Raw genomic sequence first — 20,659 nt, 5'->3', positions numbered from 1 at the left:
ACGTTAATTTTTTAAAAACAAAAACAAAACAAAATTTTAGTTTGGTTATTTTTCTAATCAATTTTAATGTACACCACGGAGTTACAACTTTTAGAGAAAAGAAAAAAGACTTATGAATAGTTTTATGATGATAAACACAAAATTCATCGACCATAGATTGAGTTTCATTGTTGAATGGTATAATGCCAATTTCTTCAAGAAATTTCCAAAAGCAAAAGTGAATATGTTCTTTCTTTAGTTATTTATCTATTTATGAAACAAAATTCAAAACGTGCCAATTATGATTCAATTCTAATTTAAATAATTATTACCATGGGAACTTGGTATATATATTAGCACAAAATTATTTTTATTCTTCCACTCCCTTATTTACCCAAATAATATGCACCCGAATCAAAATGGAACTTTAACAAAAAAAATATATATATTTTTTGGAGAATGAGATGCAAATGTTGAAGTAGACAAAATGAGTGGCAAGAAAAAGAAAGAAAATGCAAACGGAGTTTAGTTCATCAGTAATTCATGTAACATTCATTTTTAGAGGTTGAAGGTTTGATTCACCAATCTTATAGTTATTATACTAAAAAAATTGGCATGATCTTTTTCCTTAAAAATTGAAAGTTCGATCATTTACTCCACAATTGTTGTCCTAAATATTGCATTCAAGTTATTGTAAAGTTGAAGGTTTACGAATGTAAGAGACTTTAGATGGAAGGGTGATGTTTACTACAATAAAGAGAAGAATATATGTATCAACATTTGCAAATAAAGAAAACATGTCTCTAACATTTCAACTAGGTTGTTGTGACTAGCAATCTGAACATAGGTCAAGTAGTTGAGGTATATATCTTTGATCTATAGGCTAAATCTTCTAATTGTTCACTTTAATTGTTGTGAATATTCAAAAGATAGTTGTCGCAACTCTGCATCACATTATTGTAATACATGAGTGTGTGACAATCTTCCCAAAAAATTATATTTGCCTCGTTTTAATTTGATTTAATCAAATGGCTTCATTTTTTTTACATTTCTTCATGTGTTTTACCAACAACACTTGTAAACTAAACGAATGATTAAGGCATTTTAACTTTTAATGCTTCAAAAATTTTTAAGGAAAATTTCAACTTTGAAATGTCATAACTTTGAGCTTAATTAACCAAATTGGATGATTTTTTTTAATCCATGTAACTTTTCAAGATCTACTTGTTGAAAGGTGCTTGTTTGACCATACAACCCAAAAGTCCAGTTTAGCCCTTAATTTGATTACACAATGTCTTTCTTTGAGAGTTCACCTTTTTGAGTCGTTGGTGCTTAAGCCATGGTGGAACGAAAGAGAATAGAGAGGAGAAGAAGTAAGAAAAGAAGAAAACATAGAATAAGCAAATGAGAAAGGAGACAGAAATTTACAGTTTTTTTAAACCATGGGTAGAATAGAATCTGATCCCTCAAAAAGTAAAATTTTAAAAATTATTTTATTACAACAAGTCATCCTAGGGTAATTCCTACTTATCAAATAAGAAACGGGAAGCAAAAATCCTTGCATAAAACGTTTCGATTTTTAAGCTTTTTTACTCCAACAAATAAAGTACTTTGATCTTGAGTACTCTAGTTTTTAGATTGGTTTGATCCCTTTTCTTACTTTTTTTTTTTAGAGGCTATGTACCCTTTATCAAGCATATTAATTAATGATCTATCATGGGAAATTTATACGGATGACCCAAAAATTAGATCCAAAATGTCAAATTTAACCCATTTTTTAAAAATAATGTCAATTGACCCTCTGCTGACATCATCGTCATACCAAATTACGTAAATTGCCCTTACTTCTTTGTCTTCGTACCTTTTTACCGGGAACCCACCAAAACTAAACTATTCTTCATTCAAATTTTCCAAGGCTAACGGCTTCGTATCGCTCATAAACGAAAAAACTATTTCCGGCTTGCAAACGATTCTACTGCCGCCGACAAATCGAATCTGATCGGTAAATCTTTCAATATGTGCCTGAAAATGTCTTACACTGATCGGTAATGGGGCTTTGTAGGTCGTTCTGAGTTTAGAAATACACTCGTATGATTTTTTTTGTTTGTTTTTTTTGGTTTTCGATGTGTTCTGTGGTTGAAGACGAGTAGAAAGAGTTTGTGAGCGAGATAAGTGAGAGTGAAATTGGTAGAACGACACCAGAAAGAGAAAATGTGAGCGAGATAAGTGAACCTATGGTTTTTTTTGTTTATTTTTCTGGTTTTCGATGTGTTATGTGGTTGAAGACGAGCAAAAAGAGAGAATGCAAGGGAGATAAGTGAGAGCGACACCGAAGAGAACGACACCGGAGAGAGCAATACTCGAGAGAGCGATACGGGAGAGAGCAACACCAGTGAGAGCGAGTCTAACGAGAGTGAATTCAGCGAGATTTAAACAGAATGTTGTTTTACATTTTTTTTTTTTTTTGAAGGAGTTTACTGATTGAATTTTTATTTCATGCAGGAGTGATTTAAGATGGCTACACGTTTCAAAATAGTTGAAGCCGACCGATTTCCCGGTCAAGTAACCAGCTTGGCCCACATTGCTAATGCAAACAATATTGTCAAAGAGAAGCTCATGCCAACGCAGTTGGACATGTTCAAGAGAATAGTTTTTGGGCGATTTGTAGATGTTGATATGGTGTTTAACAGCCTAATTGTCCATCACATGTTGCTTAGAGAAGTGAAGAGGACAAGATCAGACTCAATGTCATTCTCTGTCTGTGGGAAGGTTGTCACTTTTTCGAAGGATGACTTTTTGTTGATGAGTGGTTTGTGGCAATCCCCAACACGAGTTGATCGGAACCAGCAATCCTCATATGAACTTGCTATCAATTATTTTGGTAATCGAGTGACGAAGGACACTTTACACCTCCGTCAACTTGAAGAAAAATATAAGGACTTAGAGTTTGAAAATGATGATGATGTTGTGAAGATCCGCCTAGTTTACTATACTGAGGTCGCAATGATGGGGAAAAACAAACAGAAAAATGCAGACCTCAAACATTTCAAGTACATTCAAAATTTGGAGTACTACAATAGTCTTGATTGGGGTACCATTATTTGGGAGAGGACATTGGATGCCCTAAAGACTACGTTGAATGATAAGAGCAGACTATATAAGACGAGGGTCAAAGCAAATAAAAACTACGTTGTGAAGTACTCCTTACGTGGATTTCCACAAATGTTCCACGTAAATTTGATTAACATAATAATCGTGTTGTTTAATCTAACATTACTATTGTTCTTAATATATTTAAAATTTTATTTAGGTATAGTCGTACGAGATCCTAGCTTCATCGATAGCTGGGAATATTGCGGAGCGAAGGAGCAAGATGACTTTGCCCCGTATATTACGATGGTCACGCTCCCACTCAGTATCCTTCAAAGTACTAGAGAGAGAGATATTCGAGTCTAACAATGTACATTTACTCTATGCATAATATGTTTATCTGGTTGTTAAATTGACACTAACCAGTTTACTGAGTTGTTAATACAGATAAAGGTTAAAGAGGGAACTGTCATGTCAAATTTTGAAAGGGAGTTTCGGGATACCCCAGTGGAATGACGACCTATATTTGAGCTAGGTGCAGATGATGATAGTTCTGAAAGTGGCAATAGGTCGACGAGTGAGGGGGGTAGTTCTGAAAGTGAAAGTGACGGTGATGATCATCGTGGAGATGACAATGATGAGGTTGTTAGGGTGGAGGGAGGGGATGAATCTGAGCATTCTGAGCACGAGGATGTTGAATATGGAAGGCTGGAAGGAGGGACATATACACCTAGTGATGATATGTTCCATGATATGATGGGGGACGTACGCGAGGAGGACGAGTTGAACCAAGTTGATGTCTATCTTGTAGACTCCGGTATAGAGCGACCTGTGGATGAGGAATGTTCTGAGTGTGTTGCCCGTCGCAGGGAGGGAGCCAATCCTGACGAGTCTATTTATTCATACCTGCGGTCCATTGACAGCTCACTATCGAGTTGGATGGCCGTATATCGGGTTTAGATAGTCGTGTATCCAGTATGGAGGAAAACATGATTGGCATGAAAGGGAAATTGTCAGCCATCCTATCATTGTTGCAGTGTATGTGCAAGGTTTGCATCATTTTATGTCTTTATGTGTTTAGTTTTTACATGTTCGTGAACTCACCATTTTACTTTACTAATTGAAGGGTTCCACGGTGAATGAGGAGACGACCTGTCACCCATCCCATTTTGGGATCCCGATACGACTGCGACTGCCTCTGACACTCACATCCCCATCCCCCCTCTACAGCTCGATACCACCACTTCACCTACTCCCACCCCCCCTGTACAGCCCAATACCACCACTTCCACGACATTACTAATTGATGTCGAACCTATACAGGCCGACGTCCCACAAATAGAGCCCGACATGTCTACCTTACTCACCATGCCACATACAGAGGCTGACATGTCTAGAATCCCAGAGGCCGACACTTCTGGGATTGTTATGACACAGAAGGAATTCCACTAGTGAGTAATTTATTGATCAGTAATCTTTGTTTATATTTTTATATTTCTTGATGAGTAACGTTTTGTTATCTGTTTGTGTAGGAATCTCGAAGAATTAGTCGTAAGAGAAAACTTGTTGATAAATATACCCCCTCAGCCCAAGTAAAGAAAAAAAGTGTGGTTAAACATCCTCTCCCAGGTGTAGCTACGTCAATATCCAGATCGATCGTCACATATAACGTAGCACACGATGTTCCACACAATATCCTGACAGAAATGATGGGCTGGATCTCGGACGACAATACAGACAACGAGGTTCAAGAAAACTTCTTTAAACCACTCGCCAAGCAATTCTTCAAGGAATTGATTACCCTGAATTCGTTGGTCGAGTACGATGTAAGTGTCCTAGTCTTTACGTCTTTACATGTTGGCTATCTTGTACTACTGACATATTAATTTTTCGTGCATACCATAAATACTTTATTTTATTTTATGAAAGATAAATTTTATACTCGGCCCAACATGTGCATGCACAAGTTCACCATTTTGCCAATTGGTGTAACGGTAAATTTTGATATTTCGTTTCTTAACTTCTCATTTCGTTAAGTTTCCTGGTCTTTACTTCTTTACTTAACTTCTCATTTTATTTGACAGAGTCAGCTTAATGCTCGTGGCAGGGTATTTAAACGAATAAAGAATAAGTCACTTTTGGAGGCTGCCCTAGCATGGGAAGATGAAGATACATATTAAGTGTCCTAGTTTTTACGTCTTTACATGTTGGCTATCTTGTACTACTGACATATTAATTTTTCGTGTATACCATAAATACTTTATTTTATTTTATGAAAGATAAATTTTATACCCGGCCCAACATGTGCATGCACAAGTTCACCATTTTGCCAATTGGTGTAACAGTAAATTTTGATATTTCGTTTCTTAACTTCTCATTTCGTTAAGTTTCCTGGTCTTTACTTTTTTACTTAAATTCTCATTTTATTTGACAGAGTCACCTTAATGCTCGTGGCGGGGTATTTAAACGAATAAAGAATAAGTCACTTCTGGAGGCTGCCCTAGCATGGGAAGATGAAGACACGTATAAGTCTACGTCACCAATAAATTCGATGTCAAATGGGCAGATGTGGATTTCGTTTATACGGCGATGAATATCAGTGACCACTAGATGGTCCTTGCAATGGACATTAACAGAGGCCATATATTCATATTCGATTCACTTCCATCATACACACCAATGACAACGCTGGTGAATTGGCTAGAGCCAGACGGTCACAGTACCATCCCTACTTCATTACTGTGACGTGGATCGATCAAAGTTGAACCTATCCATAGCCTGGTGGAAAATCTCGCCACCTATGAACGTCGACATACAACACGGGTCAATCGAACACCTGGTGACTGGTGTTGATCCATTCGTAATCACTCAGGAGAAGATGAGTGAATATAGGATGCAATTAGCATGTCAACTATAGGCAAACACTTCATATTTTTTATATATATTAAACATGTATTTTTTATGTATGTAAAAAAATTCATTTATTTTTTTATGTATGTAAAAATATTCATTGTATAATTGAACATATATTTTTTATGAAAGTTCAAAGTTCAAAGTTCAATATTAGAATTTTATCAAAACATGCATTTTTTTATGTATAATGGAGCTAGTGCTCTTTTCATTGTATAATTGAACATGTATTTTTTATGTAAGTTCAAAGTTCAATATCAGAATTTTATCAGAACATGCATAATTAAGCTTAGAACATTATATGGTTCAATGTTCAAAGTTCAAAGATTGAGAGAGAGAGAGCGAGATTGTGAGAGAGAGCGAAATTCATGGAGAGCGAGATGTTCAGAAAAATCCAAACGATCGTTTAGTTATTAGTGTACGATCGTTTAGTTTACCAATGCTCCCAGAGTTAAACGATAGTTTAGCTTTACTATACGATCGTTTAGTTATTAGTGTACGATCATTTAGTTTACCGGTGCTCCCAAAGTTAAACAATCGTTTAGCTTTACTATACGATTTTCTAGACAAATCCAAACAATCGTTTAGTTATTAGTGTACGATCGTATACCTTTACTAAGCGATGAAGCCTGAAGTACACAATTGTTTAGCGCGCTCCGCATAGGTAGTAACTAAGCGAGAGAGTGAGATTCATGGAGAGCGAGATTGTGTGTGTGTGAGAGAGAGAGAGAGATTGAGAGAGCGAGATGTTTAGATAGAGCGAGATTGTGAGAAAGAGCGAGATTGAGAGAATATTTGTTATCTATTTTTGTTACAAGTATGAAGATTGAGAGAGTATGAAGTTATTGTGTTTTGTTACAAGTATGAAGATTGAGAGAGTATGAAGTTATCCATTTTTGTTACAAGTATGAAGACTGAGAGAGTATGAAGATTACTATTATATAAATACTCTAGCTTGTTATTGTTTTTTGTTTACAAGATGAAAATATGAAGTATGAAGTATATTACAAGTATGAAAAAGTATGAAGTATGTTACAAGTATGAAAAAGTATGAAGTATGTTACAATTATGACGTATGAAAAAATGATCAATGGTATTTATAACTAAACTGGATGAGGGGTGTTTGTGTCTCGTCTCTGGCATTTTCGGCATGTCGCACGGTTGTAAGCAGTTCAGTACAATTTTGGCGGTTATGTCCATAATTCCCACACCGACCACATTTCATTTGTCTGTGAAATTCTCCTCTAGATGGTATTCTTCTCACTCTCCATCGCCCAGCTTGTGGCACAAACTTCGAAGGAAGGATAATCTTTTCTACGTATCCAGAAGGTCTTTTCCATTCAGATATGTGGCCAAGTGGATTTATAAGCTCCGCATACGCAGTCATTAAAGAGTCCACTATATAAAATCGACTGCAAAGACTGTGGATTGATATATTTCTTTCCTTGGTATCAAAAATTGCATGGGAACACGGGATACCAAGTGAGTCAAATTCCTTACATGTTCATTCCTTCATGTGAAGATTGACAATACCGTTCAATCGATTATTTCGCACGTGTACCCACAATCAATAGGCTCCACCCGATATCGTCTGCCCTTATCGGCTTCACTTGCCAATCTTGTTTCACAGTAGTCAGAGTGCAATGTCGTTCAAGATGCCCAGTAATTCCTCCGTTCGTAGAACCACGATTGGAGCACCTCTAACATGTTCAATCAAGCATACTATGGGCAATAGTCGATACTCTTTAGTTAAGGAATTGAAACACTATGCACTATTGGATGTCATGTTATCATATCTTCGTTCTATTTAGTAAACCCGTGCCCACCTTTGAAGACCGATGTCTTCCAAATATTTCGTGACAGCACCGTCTCTAAAATTGCGAAGTTCATCCCATTTTGTCTGGAGCTCTATCATGCGAAATGCCTTTGCTGCATCTCTAAATATCCCAACAACCGTACTATCCTTAAAGTTTGTAACCAAATTCTGTTCTATATGCAATGTGCACAATTCATGAAATGTTGTGGGAAAAAATGCACAAATACCATTGCCGATAGATACCATCTGATCAGACACAAACACCAGATTATCGGGTTCTCCGATATTGCATTTCAAGTTCGACATAAACCATTTCAATGATCGATCGGTTTTATTATCCACTATTGCTTATACTAGTGGGTATAATTGATTGTTCCCGTCTATAGAAACTGCAACCAACATGGTGCCTTTGTATTTTCCTTTCAAGTGCGACCCATCAACAATAATACAAGGCCAACAGCTTGCAAAACCTCTAATACAAGGCCCTAATGCCATAAACATATACTTGAAATGCACCTCATCTTCAAGTTCGATCTCAAAGACTGTACCCGGATTCTCTATTTTTAGCGCTTCTCCATAAGCATGTAGTATGAAGTATGAGTATTCTGGAGTACCTCTAGTGAGATCATACGCGGCTTCCCTTGCATGCCACGCTTTATCATAACTTATATTCACGCCATAATCTCTCCTCATATCCTCAACGATATGACAAGGTAACGTCCTATGTCCGTGAACTTATCTTTGATGAGTTGACCAACAACCATAGCAGTTGCTTGTCTATGGTCATGATTCAAAATTCCTATGGAACATGTGTGCGAACTGTAGTACTTTGTGATCTTAAATATATCAGGCCCTTCCATTTTGACTGCACGAAGGCTCCACTTACATGTCTCCCCAATGTATTTGACAGTGAACAAAGATTTGGTTGATTTCCTGACCTTAAATTCAAAATTTCTGTTGATGGACAGAATAGATAATTTCATTTTCAAGTCCTTTTTGCTTAAAAATAGTTGACCAACTTCAACATCCTCTGTCCCAGATGAAGAGGTGTCAGGCATAATCAACTTTATCCTATGACTTGAAGACACAGATGGTGGAACCACTGAAGCTACTATAGAACGACACACATCTCCATGATCACGATCCATTTCATTCAATCCTCTTAGTTGCTCATTCACATCCACATCTACTGAAGAACCACAATCCATATAATCGAATGTTGATGGTACAATGTTGGTAGACAATGGAATATCATCCTCTTCTCGACAAAACTGATATGATTCCTCGTATTGTTTGTCCACAGCCGTATCATTATAACTCACATTTCCAAACCCCATTTCAACCCTTTCGCCCTGTTTAGACTTCAACGTTACAGCTATAAGTCTATTAAGCTCTTCTCACAAAAGAAGGAAGTGAACATCATCATCATCCATTATGCATTGTGGAGGGGCTTCAAATTCAAGATTATATTTAACTTTCAAGATAAGATCAAACTCTGAAGAACTGACTTTTGTAGCCCTGTAAATGCAAGATTTAAGTTCTTCATAATTTAATGTAGGAGGCACAATGATTCCTTTCAATTGTCCTCCAACTTTCATCCTCATCCCAATCACCCCTAAATCGAATAAATAGACACTTTTCTGTCATCCTACAAAGCAAGAGAACATTTTTCATTAAGTTGTACATGCAATTGAAGTGTACTCTCGCTCTCTCTCAAAATCTCGCTCTCGCTCTCGCTCAAAATCTCACCTTCTCAATCTCGCTCTCTCTCAAAATCTCGCTCTCTTTCTTACTCTTCCTCTTTCTTACTCTCCCTCTTTCTTACTCTCTCCCAATACAAAATTTCGTAATGCTACATTTCCAGAAATAACACATAAAAAATAATTAAACAGACTCAAAATAATTCACCTTTCTAAAAAAACTTTCTTTTTTAGAAAGCCTCGTCTTGGAAATTCCCGTTCGAAAAATCTTCGTTCAACAAAATACCATCGAAAACCAGAGAAGTAATCACCTTTAAAATGGAGTTTAAAGTTTAAAGAAATCACCATTGTATTGTGTTTAGGTATTATTGATTTGATTTGAGGCTTCCGTCGTGACATTTTGTCAAATCAATAGTACACTGACGAGCAATCACATCAAATCAGGGAATTTCAAGCGAGAGCGAGAGCGAGAGCGTTTAATCAAACGAGAGCGAGATTTACCTCGTGAAGCCGGTGTAAGGACAATTTATGGTATGACGATGATGTCAGCAGATGGTCAATTGACATTATTTTTTAAAAATGGGTCCTGATATTTTGGGCCCAATTTTTGGGTCATCCGTACAAATTGCCCATCTATCATCCTCTACAAACACATAAAATCTAATTTTTTATTTATGTCAAGCCCACTATCATGTTAGGAGTGATATGTCTATCGTAGTCATTTGATGACTATATCTATTATAATATTTATTTTTATACTTTACTATGCTTCAGCAAGAAAAATGAATATCACTATAAACATGGTCATAGTGTTAAGAATGAATATCACTATAAACATGGTCATAGTATTAAGATTATGATATATGACTACCCTTTACACGACATTATACAAATTATCATAGTCGGCTTGATGCAAGTATAAGGTTTCATTTGTTTATCAAGCGGGACATTAATCAACAAAAATTTCGTTTGTGTAATGCTTGGACATTTTAGAGGTGAAAAGTCCTACTTGCCCCTGAAAAATCAAGTAGACGTCCACTTTTCTCAAAATCCAATCTCCCACACGATTTTGCAGCGGCGTTCTCAGGCGGCGACATCGAACGATTGCCTCTTACGACGGCGACGTGGCGGCTGACTGGAACGTATCTCGGGCTTTTGGTGGAAAGAGATACGTTGAAGCTAAACAGACACCAAACGTATTTCCCCGCCATCGCCAGGGATAACTTTCGAGACTGACAGAATCACAATCAGAGAAGTAGAGAACACAGAACTGCTTTTCTGGCTTCGACAGTAAGACCCAAAATCCCGTTGAAGCTTAGTGAGTTCCCACCTTCCATTATCTGATTTTACATTTCTCTCTGCTTCCTTTGTGGTCTGGCAAGCAATTATGCTTCTGTAATCAGCTATGGCTCTGTTACACAGTCGTTTATGCCATGCCACGAACTTCTTCGACACATTTCAAATTTCCTTCTCTGAATTCCATGGTTCTCAAGTTTTACTGAAGTATGGTTCGTCGATTGTCTTCAGAAACCGCTCTTCCTGCGCTTCGTTTTATGCTTTTACGACCGATACATTTTCCAATCGAATTTCGTATGGGAGTTTAAGCACACGAAAACCCATTTCCCGATATAGTTTGAGGAGAAACTTATGTCGAGATAGTTGGATAGACAAATGGAACGAAACTGCGAAACAAAATCGCCCAAAACCACCACGCGCTGTGTTGGATTATCCCAGTAGCGATGAGAATGAAGTTCCAAATTCTAGTTCAGATTTTTCGAAGAGTTATAGCGGTAGTAGTCGGATTGATGATGATGGAAGAGGGGGAAGTACAATGGAGAAAATTGTGAGGAAACTGAAGAAATTTGGGTACATGACCGATGAGAATAAAGAGAAGAGGCAAGAGAGAGCCATTGAAAAGGGGTCCGTGGAGGAGATATTTTATGTTGAGGAAGGAATGTTGCCTAATACTCGAGGTGGGTTTTCTAAGGAATCGCCTATGGGAGATGAGAACCTGTTTGGAAGTAATGGAGAAGTTAGGTTTCCATGGGAGAAGCCAAAAGAAAAGGAAGATGCAAATGGGGATTCGACAAGGAGAAGGGGCAGGACATCTTTGGCAGAATTGACTCTTCCTGAGCCAGAATTGAGGAGGCTGAGGAACTTGACGTTCCAGAAAAAGCACAAGATGAAGATAGGCGGTGGAGGAGTGACTCAGGCTGTTGTGGATGTCATTCATGAAAAATGGAGATCTTCAGAGATTGTGAGGCTTAAAATTGAAGGTCCTCCTGCACTTAACATGAAAAGGATGCACGAGATATTGGAGGTTTGCTTTCTATGCAGTTGTTTGATTTGTTTGTTAATGAAGTTTTTGGCATTTGTAAAATACAAGCTATTTGATTTCCAAATTCATAGTATTATCTCGCAAAAGGCAGATGATTAAGCTAGCGAATGAAGTAGTCATTATAAATCGATAAACTGATTGGAAACTCCCATGGTAGATAGAAGATCAAATGACCGCAAGGAAGGACCTCCTTGCTTGCAAAGTTCCTTTCCTAGCATAGGCTGGACATGAGCTTAGCCATACACATTGTGTGTTTTTATTGTAAGAGTTGCCAATTGATGCTGAGACGACTGTTTGAGAGCCATGTCTTTATGAGACACAGCCAATGTGAAAACATGAAATTATATATGATCTTCTTTTGTTGACATGCGACCATCTATCTGCTCTTGATAAACAGACCAAATAGGCCTATTTTGAATGTAACGTTCATGATTAGATGCTGCCTGCTGGGACAAATTTTTGCAACGTTGTGGTGACAGCTTGATCTAAGCACATTGAGAACCATCTAAAATTACACAGCAAATTTATTGATGTTCACATTTTGATTTTGAGCTCTGTAAGAAATGGTTATGTTCACAAAAACTTCTTAACAGATATGATTTCTTTTTTTGCTGTGTGTGATAATTTATCTTCTCCTATTTCTTCTTTTAACAGAGAAAAACTGGTGGACTGGTTATTTGGAGGTCGGGAACTTCATTGTCTCTATATAGAGGTGTAAGCTATGAGCTTCCTGAAGCACCACAATTTAACAAACGGATTTACAAGAGAAATGCAATCGCTACTTCACCTGAAACTGGTGTCAGTGCTATAGTTCCTTCTGAATCCTCTTCTCACCATAATGTTTATGAGTCGCAACCAAAAAGAGCAGAAAGTTCCACAGAGGGTGAGCAGTGCAGCAAACAATTGGCAGAAGTAAAAGTGAATTATGAGGATGAAGTAGATAAATTACTGGATAGTTTGGGTCCAAGATACACAGACTGGCCAGGATTGGATCCTTTACCTGTCGATGCAGATTTGCTCCCAGGAGTAGTTCCTGATTATGAACCTCCATTTAGAATACTTCCCTATGGAGTGAGATCTTCTCTTGGAACTAAGGACGCTACAGCCTTAAGACGACTTGCCAGAAGACTTCCTCCTCATTTTGCACTAGGTATGTTCTTGATTGTATATGTTGAAATAAATTCTTAGTGACAACTGCTGTAGGTGGTGATATTTTTTGTGTATACACTATACAGGCAGAAATAGGCAGCTTCAAGGTTTAGCCGTGGCAATGGCTAAATTGTGGGAACGAAGTTCAATTGCAAAAATTGCCCTGAAACGAGGTGTGCAGCTGACTACTAGTGAGAGAATGGCTGAAGAGATCAAGGTAACGTTTATTTTTATGGATAAACGTGGTATATTCACGTTACTTTATATCGAGCAGATGAATTGAGTGTTTAATTGGTTGATGTAGAAATTGACAGGAGGCATTCTTCTGTCAAGAAACAAAGACTTTCTGGTATTCTATAGAGGAAAGAGTTTCTTGTCGCCTGAGGTCACTGAAGCATTGCTAGAAAGGGAGAGGCTGGCAAAGTCTCTACAAGATGAAGAAGAACAGGCAAGGTTGAAAGCATCAGCCTTGGTGGTACCTGACATTGAGAAAACAGAGCAATCTGGAATTGCTGGTTCTCTAGAGGAAACACTAGATGCTGATGCAAAATGGGGAAAGCCTCTGGATGACGAGCATAAGGAAAAAGTAATGCAGGAAGCTGAACGATTGAGGCACACCGATCTTGTTAGGAAGTTGGAAAGGAAGCTTGCTTTTGTGAGTTTCTTGAATTTAAGTTAAAAGCTGCTATCTGAGATGTTCTTCAAATTGTTAGTTGCCTTTACTTCATCTAGAATTCTGCTTTTGATATTGCAAATGAAACCTGCCTTTTTGGCAGCACTGGAGAATATGAGATTTGATTTTGTCAATCTCCATCCGATGCTGACATTATAAATATAACTCGTGCAGTGACCATTTAAGATATAGGACTTCTTATCTCTATGTAGTAGAATCTTTTTTTATTTGAATTATCTGTCTTCTCCAGGCTGAAAGAAAGTTGGTGAAAGCTGAGCAAGCATTATCTAAGGTAGAAGCATTTATGACACCAGCAAAGCGGCAGGCTGAACCTGATAGCATAACTGAGGAGGAAAGATTCATGTTTCGTAAGCTTGGTCTACGAATGAAAGCTTTCTTGCTTCTAGGTAAAACAACTCCCTCCACCATGTTCAATTTATTCAGAATCTGCAATCACTCAATGGAATGTTGTTATTTCAGGTAGGCGTGAGGTTTTCGATGGCACAGTGGAGAACATGCACTTGCATTGGAAGTATCGCGAATTGGTGAAGATCATGATAAAGGCTAATTCCTTTGACCATGTCAAAAAAATTGCTTTGCAACTCGAAGCTGAGAGTGGGGGTGTCCTAGTTTCTATTGACAAAGTCTCCAAAGCATATGCTATAATCGTTTATCGAGGAAAAGATTATCAACGGCCATCCTTCCTGAGACCCAAAAATCTTTTGACAAAGAGGAAGGCTCTAGCACGCTCAATCGAGCTTCAAAGGCATGAGGTACTACATTTAAGTTTCTTTTCAAATAGTAGAAAAGTCCCTCATGCATATGAACTTGTAGATAAAGAACCAAGTAAAAATTTACTAATTTTTGGTTCTTTCATAAACTTGCTAAACAGGCTTTGCTGAAACATATATCAGCAATGCAGAGTAGAGTGGACAAACTAAAATGCGAAATCGTAAGTCTCTTGCAACTGCAGTAAGAAATTATTTCAACTCCCTGGTTCTTTAAGTCGATACCTTATTTGATATCTTCTATGTCAAAAGGAACAAATGGAGAAGGTGAAAGACCAAGGGGATGAAATATTATACAACGAACTGGATTCTGCTTATCCTACTGACAATGATTCGGAGGTTATTTAAATTTTCTCACTACATTTCTGCTATTTTAGTATGTGTAGTCTGCAGGTCTAAGCTCATGTTCGTATTGTTTGTTTCCCTTTTTGTAGGAAGAAGATTACGGTACATATACTGAGGCCGCATATGGTCAGGATAGTGATATTGAAGATGAAGATGATATCATGGCTAGCGACAAATACCCAGAAGGGGAATTTCCACATGAAATCCAAGTACAAGAATCTGAGGTTGAATATTCATATGAGACATCTGAATCACGTCGCATATAAAAGTATCTAACACGACGTGCTTGACAAAGAAGAATGAAACAATATAACAGGGCGAACAAAGGGATAGAGGAGCTGGTGGTAAGGATAAGAGACTCAGAAGTGAGTGTAACAGTTGAGAGTTGTATACTAGCAATATGTCTGGCCAATGAGCTGAGAACGTGTAAATAAAAAAATACCATTGTTTTGCTATTTTTGAAAGTTGAAACGCTCCAATCTTGATACCATACGGCAGAAATTCCATAGTCGAACATTGAAACGAGTTAGGCAAACAAATTTTGAAAAACTCTTCTGATTGAAAATTCCCTAATACCTTTTGATTGGGTTTTCATTTTTTTTTTTTTTTTTTTTTGGATTGAATTCAACGTTAAAGAATAAAATTTTTAATTGTTGTTGCAAAGTTCTGCTGTCAACAGTCGATGACCATCAAAATGGAAAATGGGAAGTTACTATAGACACTTGGTTGATGCTGTTGTAATGTTTAATTTCCAGTACTCAAGATGGAGGCAAGTGATAAGAGTTGCAAGGTCCTTGGCTTCCCCGGAGTGAGCCATTTAGGAAATGCACTACCATGTATAAGAAAATGTTGCCAACTCCCAGAATTTTCTTCTACGTTGTTGCTAAATTGAGAACTTCCTGATGTGGTCATGAAGTGAGTATCGCACATGGCCAAGCTGACTCAATTTAAATCATCGGGGCTTCATTTTACAAGTTTTTACTCAAATGTTTGATGGATCAAGTTAGGTTGATTCAAATAGATGCAAGCACGAACAAGCATCGAACTACATAAATTGACTAACTTAAGCGTGGCTCAAAGTTTAACTTCTTATCAAATTTAGAATATCAACCTCTATTTGAACAGCTTAATTTAACAGGCGATTTATAACTTGAAAAATAAATCCAACAAGTGAATATGACTCCATTGGTTAAACTATCCAAAAACTTACAAGTCAAATTCAAATCCCTATCTCAAATGGTAATTTATATGTTGAAAAAAAGGGCTGAGAAAGAAGAATATGATGATTTACAACATGCCAATTTCCATCATTAAAAGAAAATAATTAATCTCAAGTAGTATTTCTTCAATGGTGGGTTTTAAACACTTGAAGCACAAGTTCCAGAAAATTTGTGATCACTTGCAACGTCACTTTCTGAGAACACCAAAATTATCAATCGAAGCTTCATGTAGAATCAAACAATTTATATACATTACACTTTTAAAATCAGAAATAGATGATAACTAATTACCCAGAGAAAAGGGTTGAGTTGTGATAATAAAACCATAACACAAAGGTTATCTATCTTCGAGTTAAGCCTAATCATATGAATCAACCAGTACCAGTGACAACCTTGTGCCCATCAACACAACTGAAGATTATAGGAAGAGCATCCTCTAGTCAAATAGACAACACGGCTTCAAAATAACGAAAACAAAGAACCTTAAAGAATATACGCAAAGGCATCCCAAGTACAGCTTAAGCATTCTTAGAGCCGACTAGATGACTTCGTTAACCTTTAGATGGAAAAAGAAAAACCAGGAACCTGCGTCTGAACCCATCAAAATCATCTTTCATTGTTTATAGAAATTAAACTCCAGTCAAAAAGTAGCCAAAAATAGACTAATAAGTTAAAATAAACAAATATCCATAAAACTTGAAGAAAAGCAGAGTATAATCCAATCCTGACAAATGGTATTTCTCTTTTCACTTAAGAGGAATGAACCTCGACGAGTGAGTAGCACCAATACCAGGTCTACCATGCTTAACAGGCTTGTACGATATAGAAAACTCAGCTAGGTAATGGCCAATCATCTCAGGCTTGATTTCAACCTGATTGAAGGTCTTTCCATTGTAAACTCCAATGATACTTCCAATCATTTCAGGTACTATGATCATATTGCGAAGGTGAGTTCTAACGGGTTCTGGCTTCTCACCCGGCGGTGCCTCGCGTTTCTGTAGAGATGAGGAAACATATAAGATTGATATTACAATCTCCAAGCCATTAACCCATAAAAAATCATCAGTAATCAGTAACATTTAACTGTAGAATACAGGAAAAAGAATTTCATCGGAATGGAAAGCCAATGGGGAAAGAAGCAAGTCATGATTGGTTGAGGTTTTGTTTATATTAGGAGTCACATTCTTGAATCATCAAGAATCATGTAGGAGATTTTCATTCCATATCACCACTAATTCAAAATTCAATAAATGAAAAAGGGGAGAATTGCTCAAATAATGGGAATTTCAAGCGAACCTTGTGCTTGAACAATATCTCAGGCAACCAATCATACTAAACACCCACATTTATACAAAGACAATGCGTAAGGGATATTCTATGCGTTTATCCACCTGAACCATCCCCGTCTGATGGGATAATCAAAAGACAGGCTTCTATGTTACACACTGAAGTTAAAAGTAGTTAAAGGAAACAAACCAAATTTCTTCCCAAAAACCACTAATCGAATATCGACCAATAAAACCATACAACCCACGGACTTGATAATACTACACTATGCTAATGTGGATTTCTATTCTTCTATCCAGTACACTCATAAGTCATAACCAACTAGACATGCACGCACCAGAGTTGGTGAAAGAAATCACATAAACGGGAATTAGATTTTCAAAAAAGCAAAAGTTGAAATTTACTTTTAGAGTTACAAAATGGAACAAAAATAAGAAATGTAGCAATTACCGCTTTGCGCAGCTTCTTGATCAGAGCCATTGGCTTCCTTGTCAGACCCCTTCGGAACCTGAAACAGAAGATTGAGAGAAGCGTCAAAACCAGCAAATTAGATCATTCCACAAGATTACCATATATCATTTGAACTACCTTCTGCGAGCCCTGGCAGTGAAGAGCTTGACAAGCTCGTCAGTGGACATGTCGAGGAGAGCATCCAAATCGACTCCACGGAAACTGAACTTCTTGAAGGTCCTCTTCTTCGGCACTCCTGCAGCCGCCACATCGGGATTATCGTCCGCCTATGAACATGAAATTTAGGTCAGATGGAGTACAGTCACTTCATAACAAAATGATGGGAATTCTTTGAGCCTTACCATGGTTGGAGTTCAGAAATCAGAAGAAACCGTAAACTGAGTGCAAATGGCGATTCTGGCTGCTAGGGTTTTGAGTGGAGTGAAATTGTCCATTAAGATCATATATAATGTTTCAAGCCCTGGACTGCAATTATATTTGCCTAAAAGGACCTGTAACACATAAATACTCAACTTCGGCCCCAAATACAATTAATTGGGCCCGTAGATAAACTGCTATGAAGAAAATGGGCTGTGTAGATCCAAACAACGAAGCGCCCATTGAAAAAGGGCTTTCTACTGAAGGCCTTATTAAAACCTATATTTCAGTCATATTCAAGGTTTTCTTCGTTACAATAATTTTCTTTAAAAATTATAATAAATACCATTTAATTTTAACAATAAATTAATTATACATTTTTAAGAATAGGAAAGAAAAAAAGAGTTTTAAATGAGATGTGTTTTTTTTATAAAAATATATATTAAATCATAATATTTTTCAAATACCCACAACTTTCCATATTCTTCAAATTTCTTTTATATATACACTGGATGTACACATTTGATATATATTGTAATATTTGCATTTTTTTCTCTATTTTTTTTTAACTTGTAGAGAAATTTTATATATATTGTGATATATGTATTCGTTTATTTGATATAAATGAGAGTTTTTTTCTTTATTATTATTATTATTTAGACTTCATGTGTAACGACCCTACTTTCCTACTTATCTCTAGGATGCTACTTCATGCATGCATAGGCTTAACCGTACATTTTCTTTTAAACCATCAAATAAAAGAGCCAGAATTTTATTTAATAGTGCTCAAATGAGCAAAGATAAGAAAACATAATTAAATACTAATAAATAAACTAAAACAAAAATAAAATAAAATAAAATAAAAATTTACCATTCCAGGTACTCCTAAACCCAACTTTAAAATGAAAACAATTAAATAGTCAAATAATAAAATTAATAAATTTTGCATGAGAGTTTAAAATGCCCAACTCCTAAACCAGACTCCAAAAAACATGATATTAAGTGTGAAAGTAGTCAGTCGTCCTAATGGCCAGGTCACGGATCTCACTTGTCATGCGCCGGTCTGTCATTACCCTTACCTGAAAAATAGGGAAAGAAAATGGTGAGTATAAAAGTATACTCAATAAGCGGCCCACTCAGTGGTCTGTTAGTCTTTCCATTGGACCAAAATGCACAAGGGCATCATAAGCATATGCATAAGCATAAGGGGTGAATCCGAAGGCACGCTTTCATAAGAAGTGACACAAAGGTCACTGGCATAAACACAAGTGGTGATCCCAAAAAGAATACCGTACATAAGCATAGGGTGTGGGCCCAAAAGCTCACACATGCGATGTGCATAGCCTAATGGTAACACTAACAATCACTAAAATCTCATATGGACATAAACATACAATCATGAATCCTAAAACTAACAGTCATTAAAACCTCAGACAAACATAAGCATGCAATCAAGGTCATGAATTAGCATAGTTACCCATACATCGACTTTATCACAGTCTACTCATACATGACATAAGAATTTTTTCAACAGGTTATCAAGATCTTAGGGCAAAACCGACAGTAAACTACTTACCTCGGGATAACGAACTATCCCAAAACGAATCCTTACTCCACTCGAAAACTTCATTCACCGCCACACGTTCCTGAAACCAACCACAAATTCCATAGGTGAAGGTTAGCTTAGGCCCAAAAATCTCAAATGACAATGGGCTGCCAAAAAGGGAACCAAAACTTACCCCAACAGACAAATCGGTCGGAACCGTCGTGATCTGACGTCGACCAGAATCAGCAACATGGGGATGGAGAGGACGGCGCAGCTGGAAACGATGCGGCTCCGAGTTGCAGCTTCGGCTATTCGATCACTGTTTCCGGTCGACGACGAAGACAAGTGCGGTTGGAACAACCAAAACTTTGCGCAGCTGGAGACCCACGATCGAGCGACAGACGACAGCGAGACGTGCTGGATTGAGACGTGAGGTGGCAGCAGCAGACGAAGCTTCGTGCGGCCGAAACGACTGGAACCTACGGTCGAACGACGGACGGGGAAGAGAAGGCGATCGGCTCATGATTCGACAGACAAGGAAGAAATGGTGGTTGGCGGGCGCAGCGACTGTACAGTTGGGGGGGGGGGGGAGGGGGGACGTGCGGCTGGAGGAGGAAGAAGAAGGGAAAAGAAAAAGAAATCTTTTTCTTTTTTTTTTCCTTTACACGCAACCCGAGGTCCCCAAATCACCTTTATAACCCAAATTCCATTTTCCTTTTTCTAAATTAACCATCAACTCTTTTTTTCTTTCCTCTTTTTTTTTTTTTTAATAAATGTACAAATCTTTGGGGCGTCACACTCTTCCCACCTTAATAAACTTTCGTCTTTGAAAGTTCTAATCCTGGAAGAGCTCTAGGTGCAGTGCTCTCATCTCTTCCTCTCGCTTCCAAGTTGCTTCCTTAAACTGATGGTTCTGCCACAGAACCTTCACCAGTGGCACCTCCTTGCTGCGCAAAACTTCACCTCTCTGGCCACAACTTGCGCGGGCTT

The 20,659-nt window shown here is 37.5% G+C and overlaps 2 protein-coding genes across 2 annotated transcripts; one reads left to right on the top strand and one right to left on the bottom strand.

Moving 5' to 3' along the window:
- The first annotated feature begins 10,356 nt into the window (after nt 1–10,356).
- Nucleotides 10,357–15,278, top strand: CFM3A (CRM family member 3A). Its single transcript, XM_039021162.2, has 9 exons — nt 10,357–11,815; nt 12,488–12,983; nt 13,069–13,199; nt 13,287–13,637; nt 13,906–14,062; nt 14,136–14,428; nt 14,548–14,607; nt 14,696–14,782; nt 14,878–15,278. The coding sequence occupies exons 1-9, from the start codon at nt 10,901–10,903 to the stop codon at nt 15,052–15,054; spliced, it is 2,667 nt and encodes an 888-aa protein (XP_038877090.1). The 5' UTR covers nt 10,357–10,900; the 3' UTR covers nt 15,055–15,278.
- Nucleotides 15,279–16,600: 1,322 nt separating this feature from the next.
- On the bottom strand, nt 16,601–18,180 carry LOC120069424 (small ribosomal subunit protein uS19x). The gene is made up of 4 exons (XM_039021163.2): nt 18,108–18,180; nt 17,884–18,032; nt 17,746–17,803; nt 16,601–17,003 (listed from the first exon to the last, which is right to left on the bottom strand). Exons 1-4 carry the CDS (start codon nt 18,108–18,110, stop codon nt 16,755–16,757), a joined length of 459 nt encoding a protein of 152 aa, XP_038877091.1. The 5' UTR covers nt 18,111–18,180; the 3' UTR covers nt 16,601–16,754.
- Between the last annotated feature and the right edge of the window lie 2,479 nt (nt 18,181–20,659).

The sequence above is a fragment of the Benincasa hispida genome, chromosome 1 (genome assembly GCF_027475165.1).
Source record: "Benincasa hispida cultivar pf3 chromosome 1, pf3_genome.v1.1, whole genome shotgun sequence".
NCBI classification, from domain to species: Eukaryota; Viridiplantae; Streptophyta; class Magnoliopsida; order Cucurbitales; family Cucurbitaceae; genus Benincasa; species Benincasa hispida.
The sequence above is the reverse complement of the archived record's forward strand: the minus strand, read 5'-3'. Positions and strand labels throughout refer to the sequence as shown.

Excerpts from the sequence above, each read along its gene's own strand:
- CFM3A (XM_039021162.2), top strand. The coding sequence starts at position 10,901 with ATGGCTCTGTTACACAGTCGTTTATGCCATGCCACGAACTTCTTCGAC. Across the intron at positions 11,816-12,487 it reads GGATGCACGAGATATTGGAG|AGAAAAACTGGTGGACTGGT; the intron begins GTTTGCTTTCTA and ends TTCTTTTAACAG. Across the intron at positions 14,783-14,877 it reads CTACTGACAATGATTCGGAG|GAAGAAGATTACGGTACATA; the intron begins GTTATTTAAATT and ends CCCTTTTTGTAG.
- LOC120069424 (XM_039021163.2), bottom strand. Across the intron at positions 17,804-17,883 it reads ACTGCCAGGGCTCGCAGAAG|GTTCCGAAGGGGTCTGACAA; the intron begins GTAGTTCAAATG and ends CTTCTGTTTCAG. Across the intron at positions 17,004-17,745 it reads TCAAGAAGCTGCGCAAAGCG|AAACGCGAGGCACCGCCGGG; the intron begins GTAATTGCTACA and ends TCATCTCTACAG.